This window comes from Acanthaster planci, linkage group LG02 (genome assembly GCF_054643075.1).
Source record: "Acanthaster planci isolate LZ-2023a linkage group LG02, COTS_SCS, whole genome shotgun sequence".
Taxonomy (NCBI): domain Eukaryota; kingdom Metazoa; phylum Echinodermata; class Asteroidea; order Valvatida; family Acanthasteridae; genus Acanthaster; species Acanthaster planci.
This window is the reverse complement of record NC_141778.1, coordinates 16,858,306-16,879,130: the sequence shown is the minus strand read 5'-3', so window position 1 is coordinate 16,879,130 and position 20,825 is coordinate 16,858,306. Positions and strand designations below refer to the sequence as shown.

The 20,825-nt window shown below is 42.3% G+C and overlaps 1 protein-coding gene across 4 annotated transcripts in view; it reads right to left on the bottom strand.

Annotated features, from left to right (window-relative positions):
- The window catches only part of LOC110984415 (adhesion G protein-coupled receptor L4-like), a 52,327-nt gene that overhangs the window by 23,654 nt on the left and 7,848 nt on the right, over positions 1–20,825 (bottom strand). For all 4 annotated transcript variants that reach the window (XM_022244615.2, XM_087132676.1, XM_087132677.1 and 1 more), the window contains 6 exons: positions 20,572–20,709; positions 9,121–9,272; positions 7,383–7,462; positions 6,841–6,964; positions 5,269–5,379; positions 3,877–3,916 (listed from right to left, as the gene is read on the bottom strand). In XM_022244615.2, the coding sequence (XP_022100307.2) occupies positions 3,877–3,916; positions 5,269–5,379; positions 6,841–6,964; positions 7,383–7,462; positions 9,121–9,272; positions 20,572–20,709 (645 nt within the window). The remainder of the gene's footprint in view (positions 1–3,876; positions 3,917–5,268; positions 5,380–6,840; positions 6,965–7,382; positions 7,463–9,120; positions 9,273–20,571; positions 20,710–20,825) is intronic.

The window sequence follows — 20,825 nt, the reverse complement described above, 5'->3', positions numbered from 1 at the left end:
TTCGGTAGAGCACAAACAGGTTCAGAGGCAAGGTCGGTGAAGAGCCATTAAGGTCATTGACACCAACTTCCAAAGCAGGAGGCATATGTCTTACTGCAGAACTGAGTATATCCACATTGGATACAGTTGATTTTGAAGCATCTGGTGAAATGAGGGGTTGATTAAAGTTCCCATGAGTCTGAGGTCAAAAAGTGTGTGCAGGGTCCCGCATAAAATGGCAATTTAAAACTATAGGTCGTGGGGGGAGGGGTGCATGTCTGATGTGTAAGACTCCTGTCCCGAGGAGCTCTGTGAATTGATCAGCAAACATATATCTTTCCCAAGGAGTGGAAGGCTATATGTAGGCAGGACTTGACATAAACAAAACTCATGTTATTTCAACACGTCTAGGCAGATGGAACCTGAATTATTAGTTGTCAAAAGTGAGATGTGGGTGATCTGTTCAAAGAAGACCCCACATTCTTCATCTAGATATGGTGGACTAAGCCAGTAGTCGGAGATAGTCGTATGAGATACAGAAAATTTTGGCCTTGGCCAATTATTCTATGCTCTCAGCGCTGGTTTCCTGGAGTAGGAGATGTGAAGACTGAAGACTTGGTCTGTTGTGAGGCTATACAACTTTTAGTGGAATGATGTTCAGTAATGTTGACAAGGCCAGCAGCAGATGGCAAGTTGAAAGCCTGCATCACACTCTAGTGAAGCGAACAGACTATATCTTGGAGGACAATTGTTGTCAACATCTAATGAATAGAGGGGAGAAGCTGATTGTTCAGCTCGATGTAACCAAGTATTTCCTTTGAATCTGGTATGGGCCCGCCTACAGAATTTCTTTATCATCAGGAGGCATATTAACTTCACAGCCGAAGCCGACCACCTCATCAAGCATGTCGGACCATGCAACTATGCCGCAGCTGCTGGACTTTGTCTAATGGGCACAGCTATATGTATGCCAGCCTGGTCAGTCAGGTTGGGGAATCGTGCAGGGATGGCAGTGTGTAGCACTGTTGCATCAAAAGTTGAGGTTCTGGTTGGGAGACAAGTGAAATCATTCAGTGGGAAGTAGGGTGTTCGAGTAAGATAGCCCAAACGCATAAAAATGACTGGAATATACCTTCCATTATTATAAGTTCTCACTTGAAATAGCCTAGCGACAGCTTACCACGATGAGACACAGCTGTAGCCTTAATGTCACTAACTTCCAAAGAGCAAGATGGAAGTGCTGAGAAAGTAGTTGGAAGCAGAGGTCTAGAGCCTCTGTGGGCAAGTTCGGCGGGATCTCTACCGACTTAAATTTGTTAAAGTCTTTGTGGGCGGAGGAAGGGGATGATTGCTTGGGCAATACAAGCCAACATGACCCCTGATTTCCACTAATGGGAAAGTGGTTATTGTTTGGAAAATCAGCTGAGATGTGACTGTGGATCAAGGATTACTACTATGTGGAGAACATGTCCTCGTGACTGGAGTGCAAGACTAATCTGCTACAACGGTTTGATCTACTTGGTGGTCACCAAGTTTGTGGTGAACATACGAAGATGACTCCTGTGTCCACATCCCTCATTTCAATCAAATTTGTGACTGTTCTGTTGTCTCTCTGTGATTTCCATCAAACCTGCCATATTTACAAATTCGTCCCTGTCCTACTCTAGATGAGTTTGATGATACTTTTTTCTTACTTTGATGCTTAGATTACCTCAAAGTTTAGACCAAGTCGTCATAGGTCAATATCATATTGCGTTTCTTAATTGCAGTCATTATAATTTTGACTGAGAATGTTTTCAAAAAGTAAAGAATTTGTGCACATCTTAACGTAAGCCAAAGTTTACTTTAGAAATTCTATCCATGTTGATATCTGTTTAAGATTCTGTTATTTCCCCATATAAACATTTCTTTTGCAATACGTTCCATGATTTGTCCAAACACTGACTTCATGCTCCCTGAACGCTGATGAATGAATTGAAATTGCTGTATGAGCTTCCGTTGATTTGAGTTTACCGTTATCAAGTAAAAGACTTCTGGCGACTAGTCTAAATTTACACGTTTTCCAACAGTGGACTCTTTGGCAACCGTGGACCCCATTGTCCCCTATTGTTATAAGTCCATGATTGAAGGCGTTTACACACTCACCCACAAATACCCAGGTGGACAAGGGCATTGACCAGCACTGGTAACCCTGACAATTCTACACACAGTGTACGCAGTGTTTTAAAGGGACGGTCACTTTTGATAGTCCACTTACTTAGCATATACATAGTATATTTAGTATTTCATTTGGCTACTGGACTGGACTGAACAGAGACTGTTCTGTTGTCTCTCTGTTATTTCTCCTTCCATCGAACCTGCCATACTTACAAATTCATCCCTGTCCTGCTCTAGGCAAACACATCACCAGAATAAGCCTATTGAGCTACCCATGCATATATTGCTCAAGACAGTGGGTGGCCTGGACCAAAGCCACATGAATTTCATTCCAAAACCTGACTTAGTCGAGGGGAAGGAGAAACTGTGCATTTGAAATTAACCCTGAACATCATCTGCACTTAGCCCAACACATCTTCGTCATCCATTCACAAGCTCTTTTGCTGAAAGCCTTTCTACTGCAAGCTCTACAGCTACATACTTGCCAAGTCAAGACAAGCCAAGTCGTCCCCAACTTCAATGCACAGATCATCTTCAAGCTAGGCCCTTTATTTATCTTCATTGTTCATTGTTAATTATTTTCTGTTGGGACGATCATGGTGGAAAAGGACACGTTGCATTGTGGCAGAGGAGGGTGCACTGCAGTTGATCAAGTTTTAGCGAATGGCTGACTGGCATTAGGAAAATAATGCACAAGTTGGTGATTCAGGTAAAGTGAACACAGTAGACTTCGTGACACATTTACAAAACGGAAACTGAGGCTCTAACCATTCTTATTCTTATCTGGCCATAGATTTTCTTTTAACTTTTGATCATTGATGTGCCCCATGTTGCATTCAAAATATATACATTTACAGAATATCAACACTTTGCTGCGAGGTGGCACCCTTTGCAATGCTACCTTTCTGAGCACTTTCCACCCTCTAAATCTAAATGTGATTATCATAAATGGTCCCTTTGATTATCTTCACGTTCATGAGTGTGATAAACTGCCAGTTATGCAGACATCCAGGTGATGACTTGCTAGTTATTTACTGTGCAAGGTGTTGACCGTTGTAAGTTATTCTTTAATTCCTCCGTTCACTCTCTCCTCTACTATAAAGAAATCGTTCCATTGACTCTTAGATGGTTAAAAGTACCCTCAGATAGATAACAGATAGTACCCTTGGATAGCAAAATTAGGCAGTACAGTCAGACAGTATGCAGTGTTAAAATTTCACTCTTGTGCAAAACTTTAACAGATTGTTGGGGAGTAAACTGGTCTCCATGGAGAGTGACAATTTCACTCAGCTGAAATGAGATCATAAAGGAGATTTTCCCTTTTCGTAACAGGAGAATGAAGAAATGTGCTCACGTAGGTGAAACAAGTGTGTGCATGAATGCTACCTACTTTGTGTGGACATTCCTTCCTTTGCATGTCGTTAAGAAATTCAGTGAAACCACTCCTTTTTCTTCATCTGTGTTTGAGCACATTTTGTGCAAAAGTTTTTATGACATCATTGACTGATTCTCTTTGTTCTGTGACAAATAGCTCTAAGGTAAAAATATCTCTAAATCTGTTTTCAGAAAAGGCATTACATTGTTTGAACCTGGCTTTTAGTCCACACAAGGTTCACGGAACCTGCATTGTGTGGGCCTTGTTTGTTCATGGGTACATACTGCATATATAGGTATGAAAGGGTTGTACACAAATAAATGGTCTGCAGAACGCTCATGGTTTCACGCGTGAGTGTGACTCACCTCAAGGAATAATCATTTTCAACTGTAACATGTACATCTCCTGCAAAAGACAGAGACAATAAACCAAAATGCAATGAAATCATTAGAATTAAGACTGAGTATGTAACGAAAATAAGAATCTGTAAAAAAAGTTCCTGACATTGCTACGGCAATGAGGCATGATCTGTTTCAATGGCTAATAATGGAATTGGTTAAGACCTAGGGAGTGTACATTTATGTTTTTGGAAAAAAGACTGGAACAATGGTTAGATGAGGAACATTTTATGTTTTCAAAGGAGAAAAATTTTAGGAGTTAAAGAAAGAAATTCTGCATTTTCCCCATGGCAATGGCTTGTAAACTGAATGCTAAATAAATGCAAGCTTGCATTGACTAGTGCACAGCGTGCTTGCCATACAGTGAGCTTTCAGCCAGTTGGCATGGCTTGTAAGCTAGCAAATGCTTGACCTCGCATGAGAGCTTGCAAATAAGCTCATGTGCAAGCCTGCAAGTTTCCTTACAGGCATACTTGCAATAAATTTCGCAATCACTGAAGTACAAGTACATGTACGCGCACATAAGAACAACATATTGGACTCATTTTAAGATAAATCCTTTTAATAACAGCTATAGATTCACCCAAGAAGATGCCATTCATGCAGGGCCATCACACTCACATATGGAAATGTTCGACAAGTCACACTGGCACCCTATTGGTTGGGGGAAATGTAAAGCACGCATACCACCTGCATGCAAAAAGAATGGCCCTGATGGCTTCTAATTATGGTCGTCAGATTAGTACATAGGCAATGTGAAGAAAGATTTAGTACATTTACCCTCGAAAATTGCTAACTATTTTGTGCAGTATGCCTAAGCTGTCTTGGACAAACTGTTAGATTAATAAATCTCCTTGATGCTTATAAAAGCTGCATCGAATCCATTAGCTATATAGGTTTAGTCTTCAATCCGTTGCAAATCAATGGGGATGCACTGAAATACGTATAGATATCTATGTGCCACACTTTCCTAAAGCACAAATGAAATGCCAACTGCCGATTTGTCACATGAAAGGAAAAAAAGGGGGTGGGTTAAATAAAAATATCTCTGTGTACATAAGAGATTTGAAAGAAATTCTATCTGAGTAAAAAACAACAGGATATTTTTAATAAAAAGAGTAGCTGGCTGCAAATGACCGACAACCAAACCAAACCCAACCAACATGACCAAACCAAACCAAACCACATCCCTGCACTGCACGGCACAGCACCACACCACAACACAATACAAGTGTTTACTTTTCATGAGATCAGAAACAAAACCATGGAAACACAAGCAACAACACATGTTTCAAATTTTTCAAGCACATTCATAAATACAGTCAGCTATACATAAAAACAATAAGTTTGGCAACTTACTAGAAGCGACAATCCAATAGGAAGCTGGGTTATGTGGAAGAAGCGTCACCCAGAAAGACATGGCAAAACCACTATTCTGGCACTCGGCAAGGTTAGACAGACACATGTTTCCTATGTACAGAAAGAACCAGACAGAATTGGTAATCAGATGTAGCATTACACTTGTGTTAAACTGCTACCAAATGCAACATACAAATAGAATGTATATCAGTGGACAGACTCGGGTACTATTAAGACTCTTCCACAGAGGTGGCAGCAAGTCATTTTTTGCAAGTCCAAGTCAAGTCATGAGTTATTAGGTCCAGTCACAAGTCATGTCATAAGAAATTTGATCACAGGGCAAGTCAAGTCACAAGTCTCTTTGTCCAAGTACAAGTCAAGCTGCACATAATTTTGTCCAGGTGTAATCAGCAAAAAGAACCATGCATCAATTTACGAAGTGACAAGTTATAAAATACTTGCGGCAGGTCGAGTAGTGTCTGATATTTTGCGAGTCCAAGTCAAGTCACAAGTCAAAGCTGGTATTTACAAGTCAAGTCACAAGTCACAAAAATAGCCACTTGAGTCCGACTTGAGTCCAAGTCACATGACTCGAGTCAGCAACTCTGCTATTCCATTGACAGCCAGATTATGTACCTTAATTCAACTAGGTCTGCAAGTTAGACTATCTGCCCGACCGGTTTTCTCTGTCAGGTTCACTTTCAGAGTATTTTTTGTGGTCATGACTCTATTTTAAGGAATTTTTATTTTCAAAAGGTTTATTAGATCCTTTTCCACAAGCCGAAGCAAATTTTGCAGTTCAGCCAAAATATCGAATGCACTTGCACTATTCACTGCATGATTAAGAATACAGGTTGGGAGTTTGGAAAAGTTATTCATCAGGAGGACAATATCAAAATCAAACCGTCTTTATCTGGGATCTTCAAGCCTGCTAATAACTTCACAATACTGCAATTTAGTTTCAGTGCTTGGGTGTCCGATGTGACCAACGACCCTTATTCCTCCCAAATGTGAATCCCAGATTGGGGTGGGGGGGGCAGTATTCCACTTAAATTGCATCTCTGACGAGAAGCTTATAATGTTGGGATTGTATCAAAATACTTCAACCAACATACATTTTTGTTTGATGTTCTGACAGCAAAAACCTGAAGACATTATGAGGTGGCAACAAATCAGGATGAACCCAAGTATCAGAGACTAGAATACCTTCTACATCTGTGCTTTCGACCATAAAAATTGTGAGAAAAGCTAATCCAAGAATAACAGTTGAAAGCCTTGTACCACACCCATGTGCATATCTTAGCAAACATTAAATGCCTCCTTGGCTAGTAGAGTAGTTTTGACTTACCATAATTCTAGCATACCTTTTAAGTAATTTGAACTTTTGTTTGCAACCCACGATTTTCTTTAAACAATTTTCTTTAAGAGTAAAAACCCCAACAAAACAGACAACAAAGAAAAATTGCAAACTCCTCGACATTCTTAAGATCCATCACCAAAGCTGATCAAATTCCATTAAAAGACTGCTTAGACTGTCTGTCATCTAAGGAAGTCAATAACCCAATGACATACCATCTAAATTCAAGAATTGCATCTGAAAGTCATTTATGAATAAACCACCACCCTTGCTGGTTTGTTGAAACTTGACAACACTTGGAACTGTGCCCATCAACTGGAATGAAGCAACATCAAAGGTCTGTACATTCAAGAAAATTGAGGAACAGAAGGTCCAATTAAAGAATATACGAAGCCTTTTAGTGCAAATACCTGGCATGTCAGCATAAAACAGGGTCCATTTTATGGAACTGTGAAGCAGAAATATGGCTAGTTAGTACCTAGTAGTACTTAGTTCGTCAGATTGGGTCTAATGAATAATGGGTCCAACAAAGATGAATGTGTTTGCCAACTGAAAAAATACAATGAGAAACAATTACTACAGGTTTTCTATTCAGATATTGAAACAAAGAATACTTCATCACTACTTTTTGTCAAAAAGGCCAAATATTATAAACAATCAAAATGCATCAGCTTCAGTCCATAACTTATAAGCCTTCTGTCATTTGTGTCCCAATGAAAATTCTTCCATTGTAAACTGTGGAAGAAGTCAAACTTGCCTGTCTGTCCCCGGTTGCATCTGGGTAACTCAACATGTCCATTGGGAAATAGAGAAGGGCATCATAGTAAGCGCTTAAAACTGCAACGTAATTGAATAATAAGCTGAAAAATTAAGAAGAATTCTGTATCCGACCATTACAAAAGGATTGCATACTGACGATATCACACTTTATATATGCTTTGGGAAATGGTGGGGATGATAGATATTAAGCTTCTAGTTAACAAGGTGTAGTGTCCTCTATACACACATGTAGGCCTATCCTTAGTTGTCATTTAACACCAGTGAGTTGAAGAGTTACATGTTCATTTTAGGGTTACTCTTAACAAGGAAAATGGCTTGATACCCGGCGTCAAGGGGCTTAAAAGGTAGGGTTCATCCTGTTGATGCTTATCAGACTCAATAATTGTGGTGGTCTGACATTACAACTGTCGGCATTTCAACAGCTCCATCTCATTAAGTCTACTGGCCATGTATGCTAAGAGACATGCATTATTGTTTACGTATCTGTTAACTGGAAAATGTCAGGAAAAGGCAGTGTGACCAACCCCCAATGGGCCAGCAAATACTGTCACTTTCAAACATAAAATGTTAACGGACAGTATTTGTAATTATTCTGGTTTTAAAACAGGGTACTCTTGGCTTTATATTTTTATTTCATCTTATTTGCTTTGGTCAATCCAGAGATACGCCTACTAACCAAATGCAGCCAAAACTGAAGTTGCGCCACTTTCAAGTCTGATCCCTAGACCTCACTGAAATAACAAAATGTGCATTTCACCTTTACAATTTCATCTCCAGGGTGGGACAGTGCCACACACTTTGATACGTGCAGAAGAGTAACTTTTTTTTGGTGGAGAAAATGGTTACTTAGGTATCTACTAAGGATAAGACACAGGCCTCTGGGATTGACAATATAAAATGAACCCATTAAAAACATGCTCTCTGAAACAGTGTGTTAGGTATAAATGTTACTGTTTGATGTTTCATGTTTAAAACAGAGGGTACTTGTTGGCACAATTTTAGGGACACTATGTGCATGTACTTTATACTCCGCAAGTATAGACCACTCTCATTTCGCGTAAGACCTGTATGGGTGACCAAACTTTGCAGAAATATCACCATTAGGTCGATTTTCAATTTCACCTCAAATTCGTTCAAATTGACATTTGCCCCTTTAATTTTTGTATAGGATTGTACTTTTGTTTAGTACTTAGGAGTAAGTGTACTGTACGTTATCTGGTGTTCTGAAAGATGCATGGGACTTTTAACAATTTTGGAATTATTCTTTTTACTTTTGTACGAAATGGCAAATTCTAGTTGTAACAGATACTTGAAGGAAAAACATGACTTTGACATCAAAAAGAGCAGACCCTTTTCAACTGCTCATAAAAACTACAAAAAGTTTAGCAATAACTGGACAATAACTGGAACCTTTAGGAATCAATCCAAATGAGAGAATTGATTTCACCACTTTCACCTCTCCCTATGCATTCTGCTGCATTACGTGCTTCTTGTTACAAGACAAACATTGATAGTGATTAACGCTTTCTTTATAAACCAATTTCAAGTTTGCTCCTGGATAATAAATGGAGCAAATGTAATTTCTGCGCGACAACCATTGGTACAAAGAGTTTCTCAGTTTGACTCTGATGTACATTAATCAGCCTTCACATATGATGAAGATCCAGGCAAATGATAAGTCTTCTACTGCAGCAGTTCTGTTCTTATTAGTTTACCTTTCTTTGCGCTACAGACGGCTGCATTGGCCTCAATGTACATGTAAGTATCATTGGAAGTGACAAGAGTCCATAGGTTGCTTTCACGTTGGAGGAGCACAGGTGCTGGTAACAGGGGATTTGAATCCAAACCAATCACAGTAATACCAGACCTGCCAAAGCAAAAAAAATTCATGAGAATTAAAATACATATTAACTTTGGCTATTGTGTATTCATATTCCTCAGACAGATTTCCTACTCAACAATGTACAACTTGACCGTGAATTAACATTTGATAATGTCCACTGAGACGTGATATTGCCCGCTGCGTAAAAAACATTCTAAGCACTCTAAGCACCTGGATACAAGAGTTTACTCCATCCCTATAGGTCAAGAGTCTGCGTGCGATGCAGCATGCAGAATGCGCCACGCACCCAGCAAGTCCATACATGGAGATTCTTCTGGACAATTTACACAACGAATACACCATAAAATGGACGGGGGTGTTCGGGAAAATAAAAGTTAAATTCTAGAACAAAATCACTAGATATCTATCTTATATTGACTTCTTTTGACTCAAGACAATATTTATGAATAGGAATAAATATTATGTGCTTGGCCGGTCGTAACCTAACATTTAAGACCGGCTCAGGAGAATAAACACTGATAATGCCCAAGCCCCACATCTGTCACATCCAGTCTCCTAAGCTGGTCTTCAATGTACATTTCAGACACATATTTATTCCCTTATTATTACTCATAACAGGCTTGTTATCAGATGCAGTGGAATAATATACATGCATCATCAGTGATGAAGCTTTCTGTAACAAGAAATTTGGAAGTTGACCAAAAAAGTTTGATTTAGAAATAGGATTGAGGGGGCATATCCATGTGAAAAGGGAAAATGGACTCAAATTTTTTTCACTGAGTTTTTTAATTTAGTCAAGAGTAATTGACCACAGCTATGGAAAAAAGTCCATGACTAATCTTTGCTGGCTTTTTAACTTGAAAATTCACCTATTAAACATTATGTCAGCAATTATTTGGTTTTGACACATCAAAAAAGATATTACACATTCCTCATTCCAACAATCCCATTTCAATTTGTATGCTGAGTTGAAATTTGGATATAGTTTCATGAGAGCATTTTCTCATTACATTTTATGACAAATAGTCCCTTTCTATTCTAGTTTTTCAGGACAGACCCTTTGAATCAAGTGGTGGTGATGATGTAACACAAGTCACATAATACACAAAAAGTTAACTGTATACCAAATTCCCAGGGGTATTGAGTTTGTCAATTATAAACCTCCTCCTTCAGTGTGCAACAAACCAAATTAGAAAAACACCAACCCTAGGTTATCTGCCTAGGATAATATATCTGGCACTGAAAGTTGCTAACGCGAGTCAAATGTAATGCGAGTCACCGCATTTTAGGGTAACATGAGTCACAATTTAAACTACAGTAGTTGCACTGCTTGTTATCTTTTCATCAGTGCAATTGTTTTCTAAAGTTTATTGGCATCTTAAATAGGGGGCAGCAGATAATATTGTCATAATTCCATACACCGGGTCCCGTTAGTTTTGCAACATTCCTCATGTACATGTGTACATGTGGGCAGAAAAACAAAAGATTTGCATCTGTCATCATCTATCTGAAATAAAGGTAATGTAAAATGTAACCTTCTCACAAAATCATATCAATAGGGGTGAAAAGTGAAATACAAGTAAAACTTTGCTCAAAGTGAAAGTAAATAATGAGGGGAAAAAGAGTCACAAATTGCTCCCATCGTAGAATTTGGTCAAATGAAATGCATGCAATTCTGTGAAGCATGGCCTCCACAGTTATTGCAATACATGTAATTTGCCAGATTACACAATGTAGCATATATCGGTAAATTTTTCTCCTATTTTAGCCTCATTTTTCTCTTCCTGGATTTCAAGTGTCATACATGTACATGTACTAGGCCTAAAATTTGTATAGTTGACAATATTACTTACTAGCACTTGGCATACAGTACAAGTACATGTACCTGTATTGCTGAATGGCGTTGTAGTAAAATGGTTATGGAGCATTTTTTTTCACAAACCGCACATAAAGTGATTTAAGAGCTGACTGTTTTCCACAACCCAGCAGAAGTGCCTGCAAGGTCACCTTTGATAATTTGTATCCCACAACATTATACATGTTTACTAGTGCCAAATAATCCAAAGAATCAATGTGACAGTGACGGCGCATTAAATGTTCAAATTTGTATGTACTTCATATAAAATTACAAGGACACACACGTTTGCACTAAATATTTTAATAATTAGCAAGGTATTATTAATTGCCTTTCATTTTGGTAAAAATTACCCATAAAAAATGTCAAAAAAATTTACTAGAACTGTTTCTTTCATTTCAGATATTGCCAAATGGCTCTCACAGCAGCAGAGAGACAGCAAAAAAGACATGAAAAGCTTTGTGCTACCGAGAAGTACATGTACATTGACTACCGTAAGCAACAGAATGAGATGAGCGGAAAAAGTTGTGAGCTGAGGAAGGCAAAGGAACAAACCTAACAAAAGCTAAACAGAACAGGCTGAAAAATTCACGGTCAACCATCGTGGCCATTACAACTTCTTGTTAGGAAGTGTGCTTGATCAACCATACGTGGTAATGTGGCATTCATTCAAAATGACATTTACCAGTACATGTACAATGTATGTTGGTTTTTTGGGGGCACCACATGTCAATTCTTCAAAGTAATTCTTTTATTGTTCATGATATGAAAATGTTATAATTGTTAACTTGGCAACTATTTGTCTTCTCAACTGCAAACCTGAAAGCACTGTTGCACTGGTAACTACATGCATACACAAACAATCAAGCTAATGCGTGCATAATCTAGGGTAATCTTGAGGTGACATGAGTCACGGTAAAGTAAGTCACATCGATTATTTATGTTTTTTTCTTAAAATGGTTGGGAAATGCATCTCCTTTTAGGTGATATAGAGTTTGAGTTTCTGATAACTATTCATTGTTTTCTCCAATTCATAGTTTGAGGAGAAATTTGATTTAAACCTAAGCCGATTTTACTGCTTTCCTTTTTGAGTAATGCAAGTCACGCTATAATTACAATGCAATAAAAGCGTTGTTATCTGTTGAAATCATTTTTTGTTTGTGTATTTTATACCAAGTGTCAGTAAGTACCTACACAAAGTAAGTGGAATTTTTAACTGCTACATTTCAGTATGTGTGTGGTTATAAAAGTTTCAAAATGAACTAAAATGTAATGCGAGTCACCGTGGAAATGCCCGAGGGATGTTTGATAAAAAAGAAATGAACTTGTTAAATAAAATCAGAGAAATTCACACAATTTACAGCTTATTTTGAATTTCTGACACAAAACACATTCTTTGCCTGCATTAAAATTTAGTACACCGTTGGCTCAAGCGATTATCACAATCCATTTTCTTGATCTAGTCTCAAGATGTTTAAGACTGGCTAAACACATGTTTTAGTCCCTGAATAATTGGGAGGATAGTGCACTTGCCTTAACAATACTGCACTTGTCTTCAACTTTTGCAGTATTGTTAGAGTTTGCACAATACCTCCTTTCATCCTCCTCAAAACTGTAAACTGTCAATTTTACATAACATTTAGGGTTAATTTCAACAAATAACGCTGAAAGTTAAGAGGGATTTTTATACAATGCTCAAGCAAGCAACACAGAAACTTGCAGTTGCGAACCACTTTAATTTTTAAAGGCAGAACAGCTCATACAATGTTGCGTCCAGGAAAGGCACCCTTCAATTAGCAATTCAGGGCATATATAAAGTCCTTGTAATGTTCATTGTCTGTGCATTTGTTTACTTGTTAAACTCCACCTCGTGGTGGCGCTCTTCAACTCCATAGTTCATTTAAGGTCAAATACCATGCTGGCACCCTTTTCAGACACTTCACAATGTCTTGAGCACAGAGCATTTCTACCCTAATTTTTCAATGATCAGATGAGTAAATCCTCGATATTTGGCATTTAAAGACACCTTTGACATTTCTCCTGAGTCAACTACATGTTTTGATCTCCCAGAACCACAGTCAAGTAAGTGATTTTTAGGTGTTTTTTCTCCAGCTAGCAGACATGAATTTCATTGTTTCAGATTCAGGCTACCGTCTCCCTGAGGCTACGCTTATTGCGGAAACCAGTACAGTGAATTGACTGTGCCCGACAAGTGAACAGGCAAGATGTCTGATCAGAGCCTACCCGTTCAAAGTGAGTTACCGGACACCAGTGTTCAAGATGATACAGATGTACCTGGTCGTCCTCAACGAGAGAGACGCCCCACCTACAAGGCGCTTATCACTTCCATCCAAGCAGCCGAGAAAGAACTGAACCAGCTGTGGAAGATGACCCAGCAGGCCCTCAGACAGACGTCAGAGCCAACTACTGCTGATAACGCCCTTGCCATAGTCAAAGAGGCAAAAAATACCCTAGAGGCCTACCACGAGTGTTGGAACAAGCTGGAGAAACTGTACGATCAAGACGAATCACTCAAGGAAGATGCGCTTCAAGCCAGAACGACATTTCTCGAGAACAGCAACAATGCCAGCAGTTCCATTGCCCAAGCCACGGAATGGGCATACTCCCTTGCACTTGAGACGAAATCCAACTTTTCGGGCCGATCGAGACGCACTGAACACAGCCTGCTGTCGAAATCCTCCAAGGCGTCGTCTTCATCTTCCTGCAGTGCCAAGGCCCAAGCCTTGGCCGCTGCTGCTGCTGCAGCCGAAAATGCAACATATGAAGAACTGATCGCCAGGCGTTCATCAGAATTGGTCGCCCAGCAAGCCGCCAGAGAACTTGAACAGGTTCGACGAGACGCAGAGGCTCGAGTAGAGCACGCAAGGCGAGAATTGGAACATCAGACACTTCAAGCAGCAGCTGAAGCAGATATACAGATCCTGAAAGCCAAGCAAGCTGCGGCCATCGAGCGAGCTCGCTACGAAGCCATCACCCAGGCGGACCAAGAAGAAAACGCACTGCTAACTTCGCCCAATCAGACCTCTAATGACCACGCTTCATTGTTTCGTTCATCCAATGAAGCCAAGATACCCCCCACAGAGACATGTCAACTCCGCCCCTCAGCCCCAGAATTCAAACCAGCAACAGAACAGTCCCCCTCACCTCAGAATTCCCCTCTCCTCTCAACAGGACCCACACAGTCAACGGAGCCATTAGGCAAGCAGAGCGCCGACATCACCCTAGTCAGTCTAACAAAGGACATAACCGACACGCTTGCACGCCAGAGACAACCAGCACATGAGCCTGACATCTATGGGGGAGACCCTATAATGTTCCAGCCGTGGCTGTCCTCCTTCAAGACGATGATTAGCCAGGCCCAAACCCCATCTACACAGAAACTTGCTTTCCTGGCAAAATATACGAAGGGAGAAGTCAGACAACTAGTCGACCGTTTCCGTCATCGCTATGTGGCCAACCCTGAAACTGCCTACAAGGAGGCGCTAAAGGAACTGGAGGAGAGGTTTGGTGATAAAACCAAAATCACAACCCAAATCATAAAGAAACTCCATGATTTCCCCAAGATCAAACCAGACGAGCATCGCAAACTTCTGGAACTGGCAGACTTGTTCGCCGATACGGCCGCACAGATGAATGATCTAACCGGTCTACAGATCCTGAATTACTCCTTCAACACGCACCCAATCCTGGAAAAACTACCCAATTACATACACAATGCGTGGAGAAAAAGAGCATCGGAATACAAGACGTCTGTCGGGACCTACCCACCATTCTCCATGCTAGCGAAGTTCATCAAAGAAAAGGCCAGAATCCAAAACGACCCCGAGCTGTACCCTTCCCCCCATCTGAACCACAAACCAGAAAGAGCACCTGCCCGCCGGAGTCCCAGCTCATCCCTTCGAGTAATGGCCACCTCCACACCAGCAAAGTCTTTGTCTACTTCCCAGACGGTGAGCAGATGTCTTTATCATGACAAGCAGGGCCACCACATTTCTGAGTGCATCGCATTTCGCCGAGAACCCATGAAAGAAAGGAGAGAGTTCTGTAAAACCAAGGGCCTCTGCTACAAGTGTGGTGACAACCACAGGGTTAAGGACTGCAACACCAAAGTGCAGTGCAAGAAATGCCAAAGTCCGAACCATGCCACTTTCATGCACACAATCCCGAAGGAGAACGGCGGGGAGCCGTCTGTTGACCCACCAGCTGACAAACCGAAGATTGAGGAAACAAATACGAAGTGCACCAAGTTCCTGTCTTGCTCCTCTGCACGATCGTGTTCCAAAATCGTTCTGTGCAAACTGTACCACAAGGATCGTCCCTCAAGATCCATCCTCGGGTACGTGGTACTGGATGATCAATCCAACGCGTGCCTAGCAGACCCAGAAGTCTTCGAAGCATTGGAACTCCGAGGTCCATCTTTCCCCTATGAGCTCTCCACCTGCGGCGGAAGTAAAATAATGACCGAAGGACGCCGAGCTAGCGGCATTGTTGTCGAGTCCCCCGAAGGAAAGACCGAGCGGCTTCCAACAGTCATCGAGAATGCACACATCCCTGGAGACAAAAAAGAAATCCCCTGCCCAGAAGTCTGCGCAAAATTCCCACATCTGAAGTCCATAGCGACCAAGCTACCAGAGATACGAGATGATGTAAACATCATCCTTCTCATCGGCAGAAGCTGTCCTGAGCCCCTCAAGATAAGAGAATCTCGGAATGGGCCGAAAGGTACACCGTGGGCTCAGCGCACTGATCTTGGCTGGACAGTTTCCGGACAAATCTGCATGGCCGGTGAAAATGGACGACTTCATGCCACTGTCAACCGCACGGTCATTCGGCCTGACACCTGTGAGAATCACATCAATGTGAAAGATGTCCTGTCACCCCCCAATTTTGCCACACCAACAACCGACATATACAAAGAAACCTGTGACGACAACCTGAGAGCAATGTCCATAGAAGACCAGCGCTTCATCAAAATACTGTCCGAAGGCGCACACATTAATGCAAGTGGAAATCTGGAATTTCCCCTGCCTCTCAAAGAGACATCCACCAAGCTCCCCAACAACTATCCACAAGCCCTGAGACGACTCAACAACCTTGTGAGGACCCTCAAACACAAACCAGAGATGAAAGCAGAGTATGTCGTGTACTTCGATAAGCTGTTGACAAGTAGTCACGCGTCTCCGGTACCCGTGAAGGAGCTCACCTGTCAGCCTGACAAGGTGTGGTATCTTCCACACTTCCCACTGTGCCAGTGCAGAAAATCACAGCGTCTCCCTAAACAAGGTGCTGCTACAGGGCCCTGACCAGATGAATGGCCTACTTGGGATTCTGCTGAGGTTCAGGGTAGGAGAAGTTGCAATCATGGGCGACATCGAACAGATGTTTCACAACTTCCACGTGAACAAGGAGCACAGAGATTTCCTACGCTTTCTGTGGTTTGAGAGCAATGACCCATCCAAACAGATAGTGCAGTATCGAATGAATGTGCATCTGTTTGGAAATGTATCATCGCCGGCAGTGGCCACCTTTGGCCTGAGGATGATCGCAAACGAATGCCAACAGTCCCACGGACAGGACGTGCTGGACTTTGTCCGGCGCGACTTCTACGTCGATGACGGGCTTACGTCATGTCCTGACACCCAATCAGCTGTCAGTCTCATCAGGCATACCAGTGATGCATTGGCCACAAGGAAGGTACGTTTTCACAAAATTGCTTCAAATGACAAAGATGTGATGAAGTCCCTCCCACAAGACGCACAAGCCAAGGATTTGAGAGCCCTGGATCTCACCCGTGACGCACTACCCACACAGCGGTCTCTGGGAGTCTACTGGTCACTCGAGCGTGACACCTTCACTTTCCAGATCAACTTGGACGACAAACCCTTCTCACGGCGGGGAGTACTGTCAGTAACCAGTTCAACATATGATCCGATGGGCCTTGCCACTCCCGTGACGATTGAAGGGAAATGCATTCTCCGTCAACTCATAACCGATGCAAAGGGAGAACCGAGCAAACCCCAAGATGTCTGGGATCGGCCACTTCCAGAAAAGCATCTCCCCAGATGGACCCGCTGGCACGACTCACTCCATCACCTCGAGAAGATCCATCTCCCTCGGTGTTTCCAACCGCAACAACTCGGCAATGCCAAGCGGAGGGAGATTCACATTTTTTCAGATGCCAGTGAGCACGCTATAGGAGCTGTAGCATACCTGAAGCTCATTAACGACTGCGACCGACCGCACGTCTCCTTCTTACTGGCCAAAGCGCGTGTAACGCCTCAGCATGCCGTGTCAATTCCTCGTCTGGAGTTGTGTGGAGCGGTGCTGGCAACGGAGCTGGCAAAGATCATTCAGTCCGAGTTCAAAGATCGAATATCTATCGACAGCACTTCATTTTACACAGACAGCAAAATCGTCCTCAGCTACATTTCGAACGAGTCTAAGCGCTTCCACGTGTATGTCGCCAACCGAGTGCACAAGATCCACACCATGTCTACCCCAAACCAGTGGCATCATGTCCCCACCGATGAAAACCCAGCCGACCTAGCTTCTCGATCAGTCCCAGCCAGCCAGCTGAATGCTACAATGTGGTTCAGAGGACCAGATTTCCTCTGGAATCAAGAAGACACCTCCAGAATCGTGGAGATCCATGCAAGAGACGAATTCCTCGTAAACCAAGAAGACCCTGAAGTGCGCAAAGAATCTCGCGTCATTCACACGAGTGTCGAGGACGAGGCACATGGCACAGCCAACACGAAGAATGGACAGCAGTTGGGCTGCAGTCGCTTCTCCCGATTCTCTTCATGGACGACCCTTCTGCGAGCAGTATCAACTCTGATTAGCCACGTGAAAGGGTTCAAATCACAAAACGATGAGACCGACAAAAACCCACCTCGCCAAGTGACATCAGGAGTGCTACAGCAGGCAGAGAACGTGATCCTCCGTGCCGTCCAGAACGAGTACTTCCATGACGAAACGGCTGCTCTCAAGTCAGGCGGAACAAACGCCCTGAAGAAGGATAGTCCCCTCCGTAAACTAAGCCCATTCATCGACGAAGACGGAATCATTCGAGTCGGAGGAAGGCTTCGAAGAGCGGATCTCGACCTTGGAGGACGCCATCCTGTACTCCTACCCAAGAGCAGCCACATCTCCATCTTAGTAATACGACATTTCCACCATGAAGTACAACACCAGGGTCGACATTTAACCCTCGCTTCAGTACGAGCTGGAGGAAAATGGATCATCGGAGCCCACGACCTAGTCCGAAGCGTGATCAATCGCTGCACTGTATGTTGCAAACTGCGAGGCAAACCACTTACCCAGGTGATGGCGAACTTACCCGAAGACCGACTGCAAGCAACCCCTCCATTCACCAACGTTGGAATGGATGTATTTGGCCCATGGTGCGTCATCACAAGAAAGACGCGAGGCGGCTCGGCTGAGGCCAAGAGATGGGCAGTGCTGTTCACCTGCCTTTGCACCAGAGCTGTACATGTGGAAGTTATCGAGGCCATGGACACCTCGGCCCTGATCTCTGCGCTAAGAAGGTTTTGCTCCCTCCGGGGCCCCATTGCTCGACTAAGATGTGACAGAGGGACCAACTTCATTGGCGCCGAGGGAACACTCAATCAAGAACAGGTTGCCAGGTACCTGACATCGAAAAACTGTGAATGGATCTTCAATCCCCCTAAAGCTTCCCACTTCGGAGGTATCTGGGAAAGACAGATTGAGATCATTCGCCGAGTCTTAGATTCAATGTTCATTCAACTTGGGAAACACCAACTTACCCACGATGTCCTCATCACCTTTATGGCAGAGGCATGCGCCATTGTCAACTCTAGACCCATCACGACCATTTCTTCAGATGCAAACGACCCGCTTCCTCTGACTCCGGCCATGCTTCTTACCCTGAAGTCTCACCCCGTCGACGCTCCCCCTGGCAACTTTGTGAAGGAGGACCTGTATGGCCGACAACATTGGCGACGTGAACAGTACCTCGCTAATCAATTCTGGACACGATGGCGAAAGGAGTACCTACAGAGCCTCCAACCCCGTCAGAAATGGACTCAGGCCACGCCTGACCTCTCAGAAGGGGACGTCGTGATTCTCCGGCAAAAGGGACTTCCACGCAACAGATGGCCACTAGCGCGTGTCACGAAGACCTACCCCAGTGATGACTCCAGAGTCCGCAAAGTCGATATCGTGATCTGCGTCGACGGGACACGCCGAACCTACCTGCGACCAATCTCGGAACTTGTGCTCCTTGAGAGGGCGTCCGACTCAAAATAGCACCCCGATACTGACTGACAGATGTACCAAGCACAAACAATGATCCTCTTAGTTATTCTGTAAAAATTCTCCTCAGATTATTTTTAGACGGGGAGTGTAATGTTCATTGTCTGTGCATTTGTTTACTTGTTAAACTCCACCTCATGGTGGGGCTCTTCAACTCCATAGTTCATTTAAGGTCAAATACCATGCTGGCACCCTTTTCAGACACTTCACAATGTCTTGAGCACAGAGCATTTCTACCCTAATTTTTCAATGATCAGATGAGTAAATCCTCGATATTTGGCATTTAAAGACACCTTTGACATTTCTCCTGAGTCAACTACATGTTTTGATCTCCCAGAACCACAGTCAAGTAAGTGATTTTTAGGTGTTTTTTCTCCAGCTAGCAGACATGAATTTCATTGTTTCAGATTCAGGCTACCGTCTCCCTGAGGCTACGCTTATTGCGGAAACCAGTACAGTCCTTGTAGCTAAAGACAAACAATTCAGACTTGCCCAAAGGTTTTTAAAGTGGCTAACTCAGAACACTAGTGTGAATTTTTAGAGGTCACAGGTTTAAATCCCCCAGTCAATTCATTTAAGATTTAAGTATTTCTTTCTTTCTATGACTTCTTTTAGGCAAACACTGTCAGAAAAATGCACCAGAAAAACTTTCTCCGGAAAAGAAAACTGGCCTTAAGCTTCTGAAATTATCACAAATACATGTAAATTAATTTGCAGTGAACTGAAAGACTAAAATGCACTCGAGAACCATACATTACAACATACATGAAACAACAATGCTGGTAACTGCATTAATGAGGGCCTGTAATTAGAGCATAATGATCATTTTAATGTCTGAAAGGAGCTTTTATGTAATTTAATTTATGTTACATTTTAAAAATTGTTTACTGATATTTCAGATCAATGGTCATTCTTAGGCCTAACAAAAATTGTTCGTTTTTGGATACTGTTCCCTACATGTATTTTGTAATTGGTTCATATTTGAACACTGGAAAGAGGGAATACTCCTGTGGGCTAAATCCGACAGACACTTGTATTAATATTTAGAGGTGAAAAAATAACATTAAACCACAATTACTCTCCTTGCTACCCTTTTATTGCTTGAATGTTAAAGGAAACATGGCTTTTTGGGAGGAGGGGTTCATAACTTACAGGGCACTGCTGTTGAAGACTTTCTTATTCACCCATGAAAAGTTCTCGGAGGTAAGCTGCAGGCCTGTCCACACTTTGATGTCATTTGGCAGTTGAGTAGCAATATCGTGTGTTCCCGTCATGTTGTAATCAAAGTGTCTACAGGTGAAAAGATGACAAATGCAAAACACCTCACACAGGTGGCTTTCACTGTGACATGCGGTATTAATTTGATAAATCTGCATGATACTTTAATATTTTCATGAATCTACATT